A 16,951-nucleotide genomic window follows, 5' to 3' on the forward strand; every position below is an offset into this window, starting at 1 on the left:
GAGAGAACAGCCCTCTCCAATTCCATACTGGTATTTCATAGAACTTGGCTGTCTCCCTCTCATTGGTTTGAGATAAGGAAATTTTCATCTCCCTTCCTGCTCCCAATCACTGCCACTGCCCTTCCCTGACCCTCTTTCCTCCCCTGCGCTTCCTCTCCGAGAGGTGGAACATGAGCTTGCACACAATAGCCAGGTGATTTACACAATGCAATCATCTTTTCCTTTTTATTCCCCACCCTGTTCCCTGTGTATCATTTTTCTACAGCTCAAGGTCAGGCTGGAGCAAGGCTCCAGCTCTTTCTCCCCATCTTCCCTACTACCCCCATACCTGATTTCATGCAGCTTGACAATCTCATTGATGATAACCACAAGGACCAAGGAAAGAAAACCCAGGAGCCATGAGACCGGGGAGATGGAAACGTGGTTAAAGGTCAATGAAGAATTGAGGTTTTCCCAGAGTTTCAGGTCCAGCACCGTCTGTGCCACTTGCCCCAGCAACCTAAGATCATAAACAGACACAGCAAATCTCAGCAGAGCTAAAAATCTTCCCAGGATCTGCAGATCAGGGTTCAGGCCCAGATGTAACACTCCCGAGTTGACAACAGAGACCCTTCACCAATTCAGCAGTGGAGAACGATTGCCGCGTACTGTCATTTTCCTCAGCACCAGCAAACTGGTGCTGGAGCAGGTCTAGAGCCCTCCTGCCTCCAGCATTCTGGAGTGCCTCACTGGGGCCTGGCGATACTCACACAACAGCCACAGTGAGCGTCCACCACCGGTTGGAGAGGGGGCTCTTCTTCCACAACGGCTTGGTGCGATGGACATGGGTGATGGATATGAACACTACAGGGACAGACGGAAGAGGGAGTTATTTAGCATCACACACAGATACAACACTTTACAATATACATCGACAGCTATTACTCCAAAGGGATATGGGGTTTATGTCCCTGAAACCAACCTTTCATTCAAGGTCCGTTCAGACCAGACTCCCCACGGCAATTCCAAGTCCCCAGATATGCGGGGGGGGAGTGCAGCAGTAGCAGTGCACAGGATGACTCACTGCGGGGATGCCAAGGCTGGTTTGCAGCCTGGCATGCTAAAGCAGATCAGGCAAAGGACCAGAACTAGGGAACAGGGCAGGGGGTGCCCTTGTCCCTGGGTCACTGCAGGCCTGCACCAGTGGAAGTCTCCAGCCCAGAGAAAGAGATTCAGCCAGAGACCCAGAGCTGTCTGCACAGGACAAAGTATTTGCTCAGCTTTTGCTTGGGCTCTTCAAAACAGCATTTCCCACCTGCCAGGCAGAGCATCCCTGCCTAGCCTCAGTGATCTGAAGGACATAAAACAGTAATGCACGCTACCTCTCTCCAAAGCAGGGCTGCCTCTCAAATCAGGAAGCGTTTCTGTTGGCCTGGACACCCTGCACATCTCACATGCAATGCTCCACCTGGCACCAAGGCACAGCACTACGTGACATGGTGGAAAGGGAGCAGAGACCCTTTAAGGGCATTTGAGAGCAGCTGGACCTACTCTGCCAGGCAATCGTGTGCAGGTGGTGAGGGTCAGCCAGGGGCAGGCTCCCCACCCCTCCAGAGGGTTTAAAAAGGCTTCCAGCTGTTTGGGGGAAGGAAGTGGGGTGCTTCACAAAATGGCAGCAGGCATATAAGGACTTCTGAGGCAGGGAATATTTTTGGAGAGCTGCAGGATGCTGCTGGCTGATTTGCATGACATCAAAGAGGGATGCTGTTCTTCTGGTGAGTGGAAAAGAATCAGCACTTCACCAGACTGGTAGGAGGCAGAATCAGCAGGGAAGGTGCCATCTTTAATCTGTTAGGGCAATGTTTAGCAAGACAAGGAGCTTTATGCCCGTGCTAAGAGACTACTGCAGTGTCTGCTTCTACCAAGGAGTTTGTGCTCTGGCATAGGGGGCAAAGGATGCAAGTTTTGCCCCAGAGTGGGGAAGGAGGTCTAGGAACAGGGACTTACCTGTGTGTAACACAATCAGGCCAGCTGTGAGCTTCTGGGCTACAAGAAGAGCATTGGAAAATGTCCCAAACCAGTCAGGAGCACCAGCAGCATTGCTAGTAAATGAGAGGACACAGGAAAGAAGTCAACAGTGAGGACTTACTGTCTGACCTGTTCCCACCAGGGCCATGTCCCCCTCTGATAGCTGGGAGAACTAAGTGTGAGCTTGGAGTCAGGCTGTCCTAGTACCAGGAGGCAACAGTGAGCCAGTGCCCCAAAGATGCAGTTGTCAAGGCTCTAGGGAGAGCACCCAGCCCTCTGTACAGCCCTTGTAGCTGGATCAAGCCTGAAGCTTGTCAGAGGGGAATCAGTCCTGCCTGGAAAGGGCAAGAGCAACAGGCCCTGCAGGGTGGGGGGTGTGGTGTGCCAGGCTCAGTTCCTCACCTGTGCAGCATGATGGAGGAGCAGGCTGTGAGATTGAGGCTGGTAGTGTTCACCTCTTTGCAGGACTCGTGCAGCGTGAACCCGAAGCAGACGAGGCAGGAGCAGATGGTCAGGCTGAATTTCAGCAGGAAGCAGAACAGGAAGTAATGCTGAGTCTGTGAATAAGGGAGAGGCAGGAGGATGACACGGGCATGTCACTGGCCAAACCTCCCCGGCACGAACCATCAGGGAATCAGTGGCTGCAAAAGATAAGCTGTAGTACAGATGAGATGTTGCACTGTGGATCTGCCCTGTGGGCATGCTGGCACTAAGGGATTCCCTTCCTGTCCATGCCAGGCTTTTGGATTGCATGGCTCATGCCATGGACCAATTTACTAAGGGAGCTGGGAAGGCACAGGGCCTCAGCTAGGCATCAACACTGGGACAAAGTAGAAGAGAAAAATGTGTGAAAAATTTTAATCTGATGGGCTGCTTACCTTCTTAGGAATGGAAGTCAAGTTTTTTCCTGTTGCCATGGTCATGATGGAGCTGTGGGGAGGCTTGCCCAGGAGTGAGATGCTGGAGAAAGGTAAGTTAGTCTCTCAGTAACAAGTTCAGGCACCAGAGCTACTGCTTTTTTGTCTGTGTCTAACATTTGAACCCAAATAACCTCCTCGGGCTGCTTGGAGTATTGGCACTTATCTGGCCACTGCCTTAAGCATATGCTGTAAAAGGTGTCATTCATGGCAGGTGCAGACAGGGAGAGAGGTGACCTCCAAATGTGTGATGGGGAAAACCCACCCATGGTACCTTGGCCTCTGCCCGACACCCTAGGCTCTCCATCACACTCCAGCCAGTGCAACAGTATCAGGATTAGAAGGTGATTTTCAGCTGGAGGTTCAAGCCACAAGATAATAGCAGCTCTCAGACAGCAGGCAGGGCTAAGACAGCAGTACCTAAATGCTCCTATCTGTGTTTCCAAGCACCTTGTCAAAGCAGATGCTTGGAATAATCCTTGCAGCCTTCTTAGCATGCTGTGGGTGATGTCAGCTTTCTTTTAACATGGACACAGTGAGGCTGGGGGACTGGTCTGTGCATCCTGTGCGTGGGAGGCAGGAGATTCCACCCTGTCTGATAGACTCACCTGAGCAGCGGGTAGCAGAAACAGGAGAGCCACACAATGTCCGTGGTACTGAGGATGGGAGGCAGCTGCACCAGGCAGGAGAGGAACTGGACAGGAACAATCCGGAGTGAAGAGTGTGAGCAGTGCTAGGACAGTCTTGTTACCCAAGATGCCACCGTCCTCCCCCAAAATGCCGGGATGAGCTGGTAACGAGGCTACCACTGCACAGCCTCGCCCCGTGTTCTGGGCTCGTGGGGCAGGTGCTGCAGGGGATGCTTTTCTCCGGGGAAAAAGGGGTTGGAAAGAAACCTCTGTAGGAGGGTCAGGGAGAAGGGGCAATGTAGGCTGAGATCACATAGTCTCTATCTGTAACTTTCCCAAACATGCTGTGTAAATCTGACTGAAGGCCACCTTCCTCTCTCGCAAGGCTGCCCCACTGCAGCCACCCACATCCATGCTAGTGCTCCAGTCCTCTGAGCTAAATGCTGTCCCCAGCCAGGCCAGGACTCACCTGAATGACAACCAAGGTCAGCTGGCACTGCAGCAGGAAGAGGAAACACTTGCGGATCCCATACGTTGCATGCCTGGCCTGGAAGGAAGCACAAGCCCTCAGAGCCCTCACTGTGATGGGAGCAGTTATCAGCCAAGAGCAATTATTGGCAGGCAGGGGCAGAACATGTGGCCTGCAGAGGAAGTGGGAGGGGAGAGGATCTGGACATATTGTAAGCAAAAGGGGAAGGTCTCCTGCCTAGATGTAGAGGTTGTGAAGGAAAGGCAGAATTTAGCCAAGAGGTAAGTTCATCTAAACCTCCTGGCTTTTCTGGGCTAACATTTCGCTCTAGCACTGCGTTGTTCTCTGGCTAGGGATCTCTGCAAGTTTATATTTTATCCAGTTGAACGGTACTCGTGTTCTGTTGCCAGAAGGCACCATTCCCAAACCATCCCCTACACCTTGGACCAGTAGGGCCAGGCAGGAAAAGTATCTCTGAGCTTCCTGAACAAAGGACAGGAGACACAAGCAAAGCCAATGCTGGCAGCTTACTGTGGGCATCTCAACACGAATGCTCACATCAGCTCCTAGCTTTGCTCTTTGTGAGCTGCCTGCAGAGGGGTGAGTACTAGAGAGGGGATAGGCCTGGCTTACCTGCTCTATAAGCCTGATGATGCTGGTACTCTCTTCTTGGCGGAAGGACATGGAGCAAGGCAGGCTGTTGAGTTGCCCTGAGAGCTGCAGCGGGGTGAGCTCATCAGAGACATGAGTCATGGTGGTGCTGGTGGCGTAGCCAAAAGTCTCCCAGGAGCAGCGAGATGGGTAGAGAGGGTCCAGTGCTATACTGCAAGGACAACACAGGAGCATTAGCGAAAGTCCTCATCCCAGAGGAGAAACTACATTTCACTGCAGTGCAGCTTGTAAAGTCATGCTGTGCTGCCTCTATCTACCTCACTGGTAGAGAAGTCCTGAGCTGCAACATGAATTTAGGATCAGTCTCCCTAGACTTTCAGTTGTTCCCAGAGAAATAATAAACACATTTGGGTTTGTGGCTCAAGGTCAAGAAACTGGTTGATCCAGAGGGGCATTTCCACTCTTTCACCCAACGAGAAGCATCTGTAATGCCAGTTGGTGCACAATAGTTCAGCATGCAAGAGTAAGAGCTTTTTTTCAAAGATGGAGAGAAAGATCTCTGTGTCAAGGGAGCTAGGTAATCATCCCATCCAATACCACCCAAATGTCCCTTATGGAGACAAATGCAGCTAATAATGGACAGAGCGCTTGTGAGCATCACCCTGCACCATCCACAGGTCTGGTGTGCCCCATGGCTGGGCATTGGCTAAGCTCAAGGCAAAGGCAGCTGGAGGAGTCTGGATCCTGCCCCACCTGATATCACTTTGCAGGAAGAGGCAGCTGTTCCGCAGGTTGGCAGAGCTTCCCAGACAGCAAGTCACCTCCCCATACTCCTGCATGATCTTGATCATCTCACACATGGCTGCAAAGGGACAGAAGGAGAAACACAGCGTGTTTCCTCATTATGCACACAAAGCTGCAGTGTTTCACACACCCTTTCCAGTCTGGATTACAAGCAGTCAGATCTTTTAAAATTACCCCAACTGATATTTATCAGCCATGTATAGTGAGGTCCAAAGTCAAAGTACACAATTAAATAGCTAATTAACTGCAGTCCAAGTGCCCCTGCAGGAACTGAGCTACGATTCACGGAACTGTGACCCAGAGATTTGCATCTCTAGCACATCTCTTTCAGATCAGAGCTGTAGGTATAGCATGGGCATATAATACAGGTGGCTTCAGCATCAAATGATCTTGTTAGAAAACAGTAGAAATTAAATAAACCTAAAATAAATATACAATTTTAAATTTTGTTCAGCAGCACATCTCTACTGTTCAAAGTCTAAAGGAACAGAGGGAATATAACAAACCACTCCAAAAGCAGTGCCACCCTTACTCCTACTCGGAGCCAGCCCCTGTTCCTGCACTCCCACCACTACCTCTAGCCTTCCTCAATCTTTTTATCAACATCCTCCTGGGGCCTCTAAATCAAAGCTGGTGTTTGATCTGATTTTTTTTTTCTGTAGCTCTGTGCACAGTGCTCTGTGTGTCTATGAATTTTCTAGAATGCTTCAGGCAAAAAAACCCTCAAACCCACCCTCTGCAGACTCCTGTGTAAACAACTTATCTACGTGACCGGTGCACCCAGATCTGCAGCACAGCGAGGGGTTAGATGAAGTGGGGAACTGCCGCTTCTGTCAGAAAGAGAGAGGAAATCTAGTGGGCACTGAATGCCTAGGCAGACTGGGCTGTAACTGGTTCTCACTGGCACTGTAAACTGCCCAGAGGTACCTAAAATGCCAAATTATAATGACGTTTAGCACTTTTACTGTAGACTGGATAGGTACGTGCGCTCAGCCCCTTAAATAAAATAGTATCTCTGAGAGAGATAAAGAAATTTTGTCCTTTCTGGTCTCTGCAATCAAAAACTCTGCAAAGCAGCAGAAGGTGTTAACAGCAACTGCTAGAGGAAAACACTTCTGGGAAGTGATTTCCAAGTTATATAAGGCAGTGAGGGTTGCGAGCAGAGATCAAAGTCTCCTAGCACACTGACAATGCTATTTAATAAAAAGAAAAGAGGCAGAAGCATTCTGGATGTTTGCTTTTGTGTCTCTTACAGATGCAAATTGAAAGGAGTGGTTCTTAGCCTAATTCTGCAGCTAGGGAACAGTTGTATTAAAACAAAGTTAACACCTGGGTTCCCACAGGTAGCAATAGAGGGTCATTAATATCAAAATGCCCTTCTAGATTTCTGGGCTGTATCCCCTTCCCTTCATCCATGTCCGCGCCCAGATGAGCAAGAGCAATTGGATGGGGAAGGTATTCAGGGGCAGCAGGAGGACAGACCCAGGCGCTTTGCCACTTACTCTCTGGGGTGCAGTCTGTGAAGAGGGGCACCAGCAAAGGCACGTTGTCTATGTTCTGCAGGTGAGGTCTCACCTGGTGGATCCCCCGTGGGAGTTTGGCCTGAAAAAGAGGAAGAAAAGACTAAGCAGGGGAGCGTGTGTGTGAGGGAGAGACATTTCAGAGGGAACTGCTGAAATGAGAATTATGATTCCCAGACTTATGCAGCTTCAAGACCAGATACAAACTGATGTCCCTGCAGGCAGAAGATGGCTTTCCCAAGCCCCTGTAAAAAGTCTTCTCCTAAAGTTCTACACTGACACGCCAAGCTGTCTGTGCTCACCCTCACGGTTTGTAACATCAGCATGATAAACCTGTGCTCAAGGATCTCTAAGGACCTTTTTACCTGTGTGGAGCATTTATTCAGAGACTATGTGCTGTCTCCCAGCAACTAGATCTATTTCAATTGCAGCCACATCAACACACAGCAAGGAAAGGGTTCTTGCTTTCTAAAACCAGGCCTAATAGATTTTATTTTTTTTTTTTTTAAATCTGCATCTATCTCTGATATTCCCGTAACCTCTGCTGAGCATGTCTGAGTTCTTTATGAGGCAGGAAGAGCCTGTCCTGCACTCTGACTGCTGGGCAGCACCAGCCGTGGCTCACAGCTGGAGGAAAGACCAAGTTTCTTCTGTCTGCATGGAATGTGGGGCCGTTGCCGCTCCCTGCCCAGCACATGGGAAGGGGACCCAGACAGACTGAGACGTGGCTCTCAAGGCTACCCCATGTGTTGTCATCTCCATTCCTGAACTCCAAAGAAAAGACCTGTTCAGCAAAAGTGATTAACTGCAAGAATCCCAAACTTCCCAAGCTCTAGATACCAAGCTGGAAGAGGGTGGCAGAAATCAGGAATTCCAATGCAAACCAGTCCATCAATCTGCTTCGAAGAGGAATTCCCTCTGGGAGTAATGAGGTGATACTGCTGACCATGACAACAGCACAAGGTGTGCAGGTAAAGGGGGCCTCACCCTGTTACAGTCCTCCAGGAAGCTGGGGATATCGCTGTCTGTTGGCTGAAAGCTGATGAGATCCGAGTGCCCTTCCTCTTCCATCAGCAGAAGCCCCTCCACATCATCTCGAGAAACTGGAGCAGAGAAAAGCAGCATAAACAATAAGCACAAACCTGCCTCTGCCACCCACATGGTATATTCACATGGCACTGCAGAAGCCAGGAAACGTGAGGCCTGATTTTCTAGGTTAGCAACACTTAGATCCCACTCAGTCATCTAAAATGCAGTATTTTTAGATGACTAATCTGCTCAGAGGTAGATATGTGAGTCTAGTCTCTGCTCTTTTGAGACATGATAGTTTATCTGTTCTGCTCTCTCTCTTCTTCTAGGGCGAGAAAAGAGTAAAGAAATCCCACCTGAAGTAAGAAAAAAGGGTAGTGCACAGGCAAGGGACCCTCAGTGGCTTGAGCAGGGCCCCAGTGAGAACCAAAAGCACTAATGAGTAGTTGTAAAATCACGGCAGCTGGTGCACGGAAGGATGTTTATTTCCAACAACTGCGGTACTGACTGGGTGGAAAGGCTATAAATGTAAGGTGCTCTCGCTCACACACACACACCCCTCAGGCCCATCCAGTTTTGTGCTCAAAGCTCTGAAGGATCAGGTATCTGGTGAGGACACAGGAACCTATGAATGGGTTTAAAAGAACCATCCAGGAAACATGTGGCATTCAAAGTGGCTTAGGCGCAGTTCTCTCACCCTGATGTAGGTCATCGTGCAGAGAGCCAGCGTGGCTGGGGCTAGAGGGAGGGATCTCTGAGCCAGGCACATCACCGTTTGGCGTTAAAGATATGTGGCAATTCCAGCCAGTCTCAAGACCCATCTTCTCAGCAAACACCTGTAGGTGAGCAGACAAAAGATTTTAGCGTAGCTGTCCAGGCCGGAGTATTGCAGACCAATGCCATATTGGAGCGTAGGTACCTTCTGGACCCATTAGCTAGCTGAATCAGATTAACCTTAGATTGCACTGGAGCTAAACTGGCCAGTCAGACAACCAGGGGACATGCAAGTTCAAGGGGTTCAGCAAAGACAGCTTACCTTGCTTTTGAGCTCATCTTCCAGGGAGAAGTAGACAAAACGAATGCAGGCATTGACCAATCCATCAATGAGGCGGACAATGTCAAGACGGGCCTGATACTGAGATGAGACCATTCCCATGAAGATCTGTCCGCTCAGAGCCTGGATACAGTCTTCCTTCTCCATCACTTCCCCAATCCCTTCTTCAGGCATGCAAACAACACGCAATCACGTTGAGACACAAGGGGCCACATGTGCATCAGACAACAGCACACATGGCGGGAGAGGCCACCAAGATAACGCCCAAGGACACAGTACACAGAAACGTGCAGATACACACACACATACAGGAGGAAAGATGAAGAGACATCCATTTGTCCCAGCATACCCCATCACAGAAGCGGATTCAGGACATCCCCACGTATGCGACCAAGAATACAAGCATGAAACAGCGAGCATGGAAAGGAAAAAGACAAAACAGAAGACAGGGATCAGTCGCAAGGAACTGGGGCAGAAAGGTAAAGGATATATGCTGCATAATGTTCACATGTGCGTTTTAAACACGTCATACTGTGCTTAAACATGGCGAGTCTGGCTGAGGCAGAGTGGCATCAGAGTATGAGGGGCTGATGCAAAGGAACTGGATCCTGTTCCTTCCAGTGACATTGCAGATGCTCCCGAAGAGCCTGCAAAGGCTCTTTGACAGGGCTCCTTCACCATCAGCAGATCAGCCTGTGGTGAACGGGAGCTGCAGCAGCATGAGGAACAAAGTAATAGAACACTTCACACAATTACAAAGCTTGCCACAGGTGGGACTGAAAAGTGTTTTGAAAACACTCAGTCACAACTGCCTCCCAGCTCTCGGAAACCCTACTATTCACATTTTACAGAAGGGGAGACCAAGGCAGAAAGAGATTAAGACTGGTTTTCTAAAAGAGACTCCTGGAGGCTATGTATTAGTATGTGCTTATTTCTCAGTTTCCGTTGCTGTTCTGGAGATGTACAATTCACTTAGTGGGAATCAGTTCTTTCAGCACAGCAACAAAATCCATCAAAGGAGAATAGTTGCATACCACCATACATTTAATTCCTTTGAAAAACCCAACATATGCAATTTCCATAAAATTAGACAAATAGCAAACCAAGTATCGAAATACCCAGAAGTCTTGACTCTCAGCTGCCTGCTTTAAGAAACAGACTTCCCACAAGCAGAATTTCTCTGCAAGCTTCAATAACTTAACCAGAAACATACCTACCAGCTGCTACATCATTACTTCCTCTGGAAATGCATCTACTTCAGAAACCTTTAGTTCTCAATTTCCATCTGCTATTCTGAATAACAATGTTCTTACAGCTCTAGACTGATCAGAAAGAAAGCACCTGGCCCAGCAGCAGACCTTGCCACAGACAGCACAGAAGACACATACCATCTGAGCTCCAGCTATTCCTCCGACTGCTCTGTTTGATGGGGGTCGTCCCAGGGAGATCACAGCACGTGAAGATAGCGCTCTGCCCCGGGACCTGCACCAGTTCTATGCACTTGCCATTGAGCTGGGAGGACAAGGCACAATGCATTGGCTTATATGCGAAGGCAGAACAGTATCCTGAGAGGCAGGCTCGCTGGTAGAAATCTAAGACCTTCTTCCTATGTGGAAGAGACAAAAAACAGACAAAGTCAGCAGAAATGTGCCGCATTTCTGACAATGTACACTGTAGTCCAATGTAGAAATCACCAGTTGGGTATTTGGAAAAACATATTCCATGAGGAGCGGTCAGAGTCTGAAAAAGCCTTTCCTTACTGTTTCTGCATTCTCTAAGCTGCAGGCGCTACAGGGCAACAAAACCCACATATTCCAACAGGGGCAGTGGTGAATGTTTCTGTTTGCTTGTCAGACAGATTGATGAGTATGAAGACAGTACTCTTTGAATACACTTATTAATATAATATGCTCTGTATGGCTGCCAGATGACTCCAAGGAAGTTCACTGCATGACAGCAGAAGCTTAATTCATCAGAGAGCATTTATCTGTAGGGAGATAACCACCAAGGAAGGAACTGACAACTCTGACAATAGTATCTATGGCAGAGATAGTTACAGTAACAGACTTTTCTCCTATCTCCTTTCAGAGTTTGGGTCCCAGGAACTGTATGTGAAGTCTCTGTTTAGTCAAAATTCAGTCACTGGAATAGTGTAAAGTTCCTTCTCTATGCTGAACTCACAAAGGTTACAAATTAGACTATACGTGGGATTTTTCTTTGGCTTCTAAGATGATAAATATTCCAAAAAGGACCAGTGGGAGTTTTCTTACACCTGAGGATAAACAGACTTATAAGAGCAATGTGCTGCTGTTCAATGAACCTAAACATTATGGGTCTGCTCTGCTAACAGGAACAGAAATTTAGCCTATAGATGAAAATGCAACAGCCGCTGTCAGATATTGCAGCAGGACTAGCAGGGTGTGATGCATTGCGGTGGACTGGTTGGAAGCTGGCAACAGCAGGTAGAATCGATCACTTTGCATTTTGTGTAAGACAAGGCATTTGTCTTGAACAACAAAAAAAATTCTCTGCCACCAGCACGTGACCCGATTATAATTCACGGTCCTACGACATAGTACAGTCAGAGTCCACTTACAAGAGGCTAATACGTTAACAGATACAGTAAGAAGTGGCCTAGTCTTAGAGTCCAACCTATTGCTTGTTGCTACCTAATCTCTTACACTGCTGTAATTATAACAATTAATTATAAGCAGAGACGGCTCATGTTCGTAACCTACTTGAAACTTCTATTAAATAGCTTATAAGCATCGGTAAAGGGAATTTTAACAAAGAATGACCAGGTTCCCTCTGCAGTTTATCTGCAGCTCCTGAATGCACCAAATGACAAAGCTGCCCACCTGTCAGAGCCAGAGAGGGGGTAGATATCGGTACCGTCCCAAAAGTCTGTGCAGGCCTCGAGGATGATGTCAGCTGTGCCATGAGAAAACATCTGCTCAGTGCCTGGAGTGTAGGAGAACAATGAGTCAGCATCACACAGCAGGCTCCCTTGCTCCCAGGAAAGGGAGATCATACCAACTGCTCCCTTATTTGTTAGAAGCAAGTGTTCCCGCAAACTGATGCACTCCAGATATCCCCTTTCCTCTGTTGAAAATCTTCGGTCTCCATCGAGAAATTATTCAAGACTGGCTGACAAGCATTCAGCTGCTATTTGTCTTGTGAGTTCAAACAAGGCTGTGATAAAATGTGAGCCACGGAGTCAGTTCCTATTCTCCCCTTACACCGTGTAACAATCCAGCTCCTACAGAAGGTGGGATAATATCTTGCTCCTGTATCCAACAGAGCAAGAAAAGATATTCCTGTCTGCCTCTGCTGATGAGAGTACAAGCACCAGTGATGAGCCTATGGGGATCAAAGTCTGCCTACACTGGAAAGTGCATTCAATTTTAGGCCAGGAGTGGATCTAAAGGGTAAGAGCTATTCTTGAATACCTTCCATTCAAGTAGCAGAAGATAATTTAACAGCGTGACCCATTAGACAGCAGCCTGTTTCACAAAGGGTCCTGAAAACATGTTAAATCAGGATGGGTTGAAAGTTCAACATAACAGACCCTAAAAAAGTAACTCATGTTGTGATCAGGGAAGAACTGAAAATCAATGGACAGCACAGCTTATTCTGTTTTTTTCCCCCCACTCCTTTACTCTTTAATATAGACTTAAAATCTTTCATTCCCTCTTGTCCACAGGGGTGTTAAAAAGCGTTTCCCAAAGGTGCATGATGTCACTTGTCTGAGGCAGGTCCCAGGCACAGGACACAAGTTAAAGGATGCGGGGCTGCCTCCCCCTCCACGCTCCCTGCTCCCTTTCGTTAGCACCAATACATCAACATGGCATGCACGTAGACTTCACTGTCTAGGCTCCCTCCTCCAGCTGCTCTGTGACTTTGCCCCCAACAGCTTCAAAGCTGATCTAATGAAAAAAACATCACTGCCAAGAAAAACGAGCCCAAAGGCTTCTTGCAGGCATTGTTGCTGACTGCAAATGCTCACGCTAGCTGGTGAAATCAAGAGCCAAGAATATCCACTTGCACAAACCAGGCAGGGACCTTCAGGAACACCGGAGGATTTTCCAAAACATAGCAGCTCTCTGCTTTCTGCTATAAATAGTCATCACATGCCAAGTTTATCAGCATAACAAACCTCCGAGACGAATAGGAGCTGTGTGTGAAAGAAGGAGCCTGTTTCAGAGACACAAAGGAGTACTTGTGCAGAGCTCTGCTTAATTTTATTGTATAAACACCTAATCCTTCCCACCTTGCCCCTGTGGTCAGATAGTCCTTGCTAGGAAAAAGGGAACAGGAGATGTTTATTAGTTCATGCAAAACCCATGCCCTGGACACAGAGCAAGAGCTTGCAGATGACCACAAGCACACACATACCGACGTTCGTGCCTGACAGCCACTGCCATCCATTTCCCATTTGGCATCAGCAGCATCCCACACGACAGTCCTTCTGAGGGGTAAACGGCAGTGACAGCCCGCGCTATAAACTGGAAGGAGTTCATTCAGCTGTCATTGCAGTAAAGTGAGCTCAGCCTCTTCCCTTCCTAAATCGTGAACTTGGAGGCCAGGATTTCTCTGGCACAAGGGATAAAACTAATGGAGAGGGCGTATGACTAGCCACTCATGACGGCGGGGACTCGTTAGGAAGAACCAAGCCACTAGAGCTGAGCAAGGGCAAAAGCAATCTAACAGTGCAGCTATAGCGAGGGAAGACAGAGGTGGTATCAAGCCGTTTTACCCCGCTGAAGATGCCGGTGAGCCCCTCATTTCCATGTGGTTACTATGGATTTGGCATGAACGCTGCCAGATGGCGAGACACGCATTTCAATGGAATAGCAAGGGAACACACAGATAAGCTACCTCCTATTTCTGCTACAGCTGTAGAATTTATTATGTATCTCCCTTTGACTTCAGCGTGTCACGGGAGTGGGTGGATTCAAAGATTTATTCACAACTAATATATCAAGAGAGGTTAGTTGTCATCATCTGGTCTGACTCTTCTGCATAAACAGAGCCATTCGATTTCACCCAATATTATCTGCATAATCCATTATTTCTAGTTGTACGTGTTTTAGAAAGTTTCAAGGGACGAGACTGTCACGTACGAGGTGTTCCCATGGTTAACTAACCCCGCTGGCAAAATTCCTCTTAGAATTTACTCTAGACAGCATAATCCAGGTCACACATGTATTCGTCTGAGCTCCAGCCTCTAAACTAAACCGTTTTAAAATGAGGATAAGGAGTTGAAATGAGGCAACATTAAAGGTTTTTCCCTACACCAAGAAACTCAGCATCAGAAAAATTCTTGCTCACAAAGGCAAGATAGCAGCAATCAGGACAAATGAAAAAGCTCCTCCCCAGATTAAGATACAAATTTAAGAAGAATTGGGCAAGAGAAGACAGTTTACCTGGTAAATCTCTGGCCAGTATAATAATCATATTTCAGATTCAACATTGAACATATGTCAACTCCAGAGAGCCAAGTTCAGTCAATTTAAGGTATTATGAAGAGACTAAGAGCTCTGAGAGGAAAGCTGTTAAATCTTGCTGAGGTGCTTTAAGACCTCACGGTGCCCAGCTGTACATTGTTTCTGTCCTAGCCCATTCCTATCAGGATAGGAAGGAGTAGAAGGTGTGGAGAAGTCAGCATGGCTTCAGGGGTTGTATTCACAGTCACTATGAGCTTGCATGGGATTTCTGTGATTTCTTATTAGTATGCAATATAGAAATACAGTATGCAATATAATATACTAGACAACTCACTAAGATAACGATTTATGATTTGGGTTATCAGAAGGATGAGCATCACTAGCTAAAACCCGGAGTAATATTCGACCCCGTGCAGTATCAGCTTCACTTCATAATGAAGTCTACTCAAAACCCAGTAAAACCCCCACCTTGCTCTGCAACATCATTTGGTCCCGGAAAACAGGTTTACTGTGTGCTATCCAAGATAATTTTTTAAAATTATTTATGATTCTGGAGTGAGCCAGAGCTGGGAAGAACTGCGCTCCTCAGCATGCCACAGCACTGACCACTAAGGTTTGTTGAGCGTATCTGTACTGGCCACAGGCAGAGCAAGGCTACCACCCCCCAGGGGCTCCAGACTACTCCAGTCTGAGATGTTCTAGGCTCTCTGTGGAAAAGATCCTCCCATGCCAAGTGGATGCCCAAAGAAAGGGGCAGCCTTACTGGTAGTGGTGTCCTTCACAAACAGGTTAATCATGTGGCTCAGGGGTGGTCTCCTCTTGGTGATCGATGAAAGCTTCCCCAGGATTGTTTCCTTAACCATCTCATCGCTTGGGAGGCGGTACAAGGCCAAATAGTTCTCCTGCTTGAAAAGATCTTTAGCACCTGGTGTGAAACCTGAAACGTGAACATAAGGAGGAGACAAATTAGGCTCTAACCAAAGCAAAAGAAAGGTCCTCTCTCCTGCTTCTGTGCCACCCACTTTGCCTGCACTCATTCTGACATCTCCCCAGCAACAGGTAGGTGAGCTGTGCTCACTGTGCATCTACACCAAGATGGCTCAAGATCTATGATGAAAAACATTCAGAAGGACTAGATGTTATTAGTAATTACAGCTTTCATGCTTCCGGTTCACTGAAGAGAGGAACTGTGACATTGAAGGACAGGCGCAGAAGTGAGTTCAAGAGCTTCCAGAGTTTAATCCTAGTGTTGCCTCTAACCTCTTATCTCCCCTATGCCTCGGTTTTCCCATCTATAAAACAAACTGAGATACCTCACATCATTTATACCCCAACTTCTGATAAAGCGTTACTGTAAAGACAGCGCAGCTATCTGTCCATTAGCAGCTCTTCTTTGTCTCCTGATGAGATTGGCAGACTCAAGCCAGAAGAATACCAAGCCTAGCCAGGCCTGGCTGGAAGTATCCTTGATGACATTTGTTCCTTTGATAGTGTCTACAATATCAGAACTTGCCAAAAGCAACCTCTTTAACAGACTCTTTTGGCAATCAAACAACAACAGAGTCAGCTCTGTAAATTCCACCTTCTCAGCAACCAGGACTGGGGAAATATTTTTCTTGTGCTCTCTAAGGATTAAATGTCTATTGACAGCTCTGATTTCTCTGTGTCCGCTCATCCTTACCTATTAGCCTGGCAAGCTCACAGAGGCCCCAGGGCACGTGGACAGGCAGCACGGCATTGTGAGTTTCCTGGAGGGCAATGTTGCAGAGGTGGTCAGAGAAACGGCAGAGACGCTCCGTCACACTGGCATTGCAGAGATTGAGCAGCACGTTCAGGCCCAGAGGCTTGAGGGAATTCAAGTGCATCTGCCAGTTGGAGTCATCAAACTGGATGCAGGAGGGGTTCTGCTGGTCTTGGGAGAGGCTAAGCATCTCAAGGTGGTAGTCACACACAAAGTCTTCAGCCTCACAAGCCAACACCTCACTGTCACCAACAACCTGGTCCAACAGACAGGAAAGTTCTAATTGGCTACAATGAATATAGCTTGCCTAGAATCCCACAGGGAATTCCCAATTAAATTCCCAAAAGGGGAGACTTTACAGGTTTAAGTCTATCTTATAGCTCCACAAAAGACTAATTGTGTGCCCCTTCAGTATGTCTTACTTGAGTATGTTCCTCCTCTCCACCCTCCGTGTCCTTGCTAAAGCTCACATTGGACCCAGAGGGGTGCTTGCTTCTGCTGTTTGGCTTTCGGTGGCCATGGGCATCAGGAGCCTTTGGAGGGTCACTAGACCAGTTCCTCTCTTGCTCATTGGTCATGTGGACCGCGTCTGCCAGGGGGCCCGAGAGCAAAGCATCTCTTTCATGGGGCTGCAAGAGACCAACAAAATGAACGGTGGTGATTCGGTGGTTGAACATGAGCCACTACTGATTCACATGCTGCTTTAGGACTCCTGCAGAAGA

At 47.7% G+C, this 16,951-nt stretch overlaps 1 protein-coding gene across 4 annotated transcripts in view; it reads right to left on the minus strand.

Moving 5' to 3' along the window:
• The window catches only part of TMEM94 (transmembrane protein 94), a 53,409-nt gene that overhangs the window by 3,808 nt on the left and 32,650 nt on the right, over positions 1 to 16,951 (minus strand). For 3 of the 4 annotated variants that reach the window (XM_082326917.1, XM_082326915.1, XM_082326916.1), the window contains 18 exons: positions 16,652 to 16,858; positions 16,170 to 16,485; positions 15,252 to 15,425; positions 11,900 to 12,002; positions 10,430 to 10,647; positions 9,024 to 9,205; positions 8,685 to 8,823; positions 7,946 to 8,061; positions 6,941 to 7,040; positions 5,388 to 5,496; positions 4,656 to 4,845; positions 4,023 to 4,100; positions 3,533 to 3,618; positions 2,886 to 2,967; positions 2,410 to 2,564; positions 1,987 to 2,081; positions 750 to 843; positions 329 to 499 (listed from right to left, as the gene is read on the minus strand). In XM_082326917.1, coding sequence (XP_082183043.1) covers positions 329 to 499; positions 750 to 843; positions 1,987 to 2,081; positions 2,410 to 2,564; positions 2,886 to 2,967; positions 3,533 to 3,618; positions 4,023 to 4,100; positions 4,656 to 4,845; positions 5,388 to 5,496; positions 6,941 to 7,040; positions 7,946 to 8,061; positions 8,685 to 8,823; positions 9,024 to 9,205; positions 10,430 to 10,647; positions 11,900 to 12,002; positions 15,252 to 15,425; positions 16,170 to 16,485; positions 16,652 to 16,858 — 2,615 coding nt within the window. Of the gene's footprint in view, positions 1 to 328; positions 500 to 749; positions 844 to 1,986; positions 2,082 to 2,409; positions 2,663 to 2,885; positions 2,968 to 3,532; positions 3,619 to 4,022; positions 4,101 to 4,655; positions 4,846 to 5,387; positions 5,497 to 6,940; positions 7,041 to 7,945; positions 8,062 to 8,684; positions 8,824 to 9,023; positions 9,206 to 10,429; positions 10,648 to 11,899; positions 12,003 to 15,251; positions 15,426 to 16,169; positions 16,486 to 16,651; positions 16,859 to 16,951 lie in introns of those variants that run through there. The other variant, XM_082326918.1, reaches the window with a different exon arrangement.

Source organism: Platalea leucorodia, assembly GCF_965183815.1.
Source record: "Platalea leucorodia genome assembly, chromosome: 14".
Classification (NCBI taxonomy): domain Eukaryota; kingdom Metazoa; phylum Chordata; class Aves; order Pelecaniformes; family Threskiornithidae; genus Platalea; species Platalea leucorodia.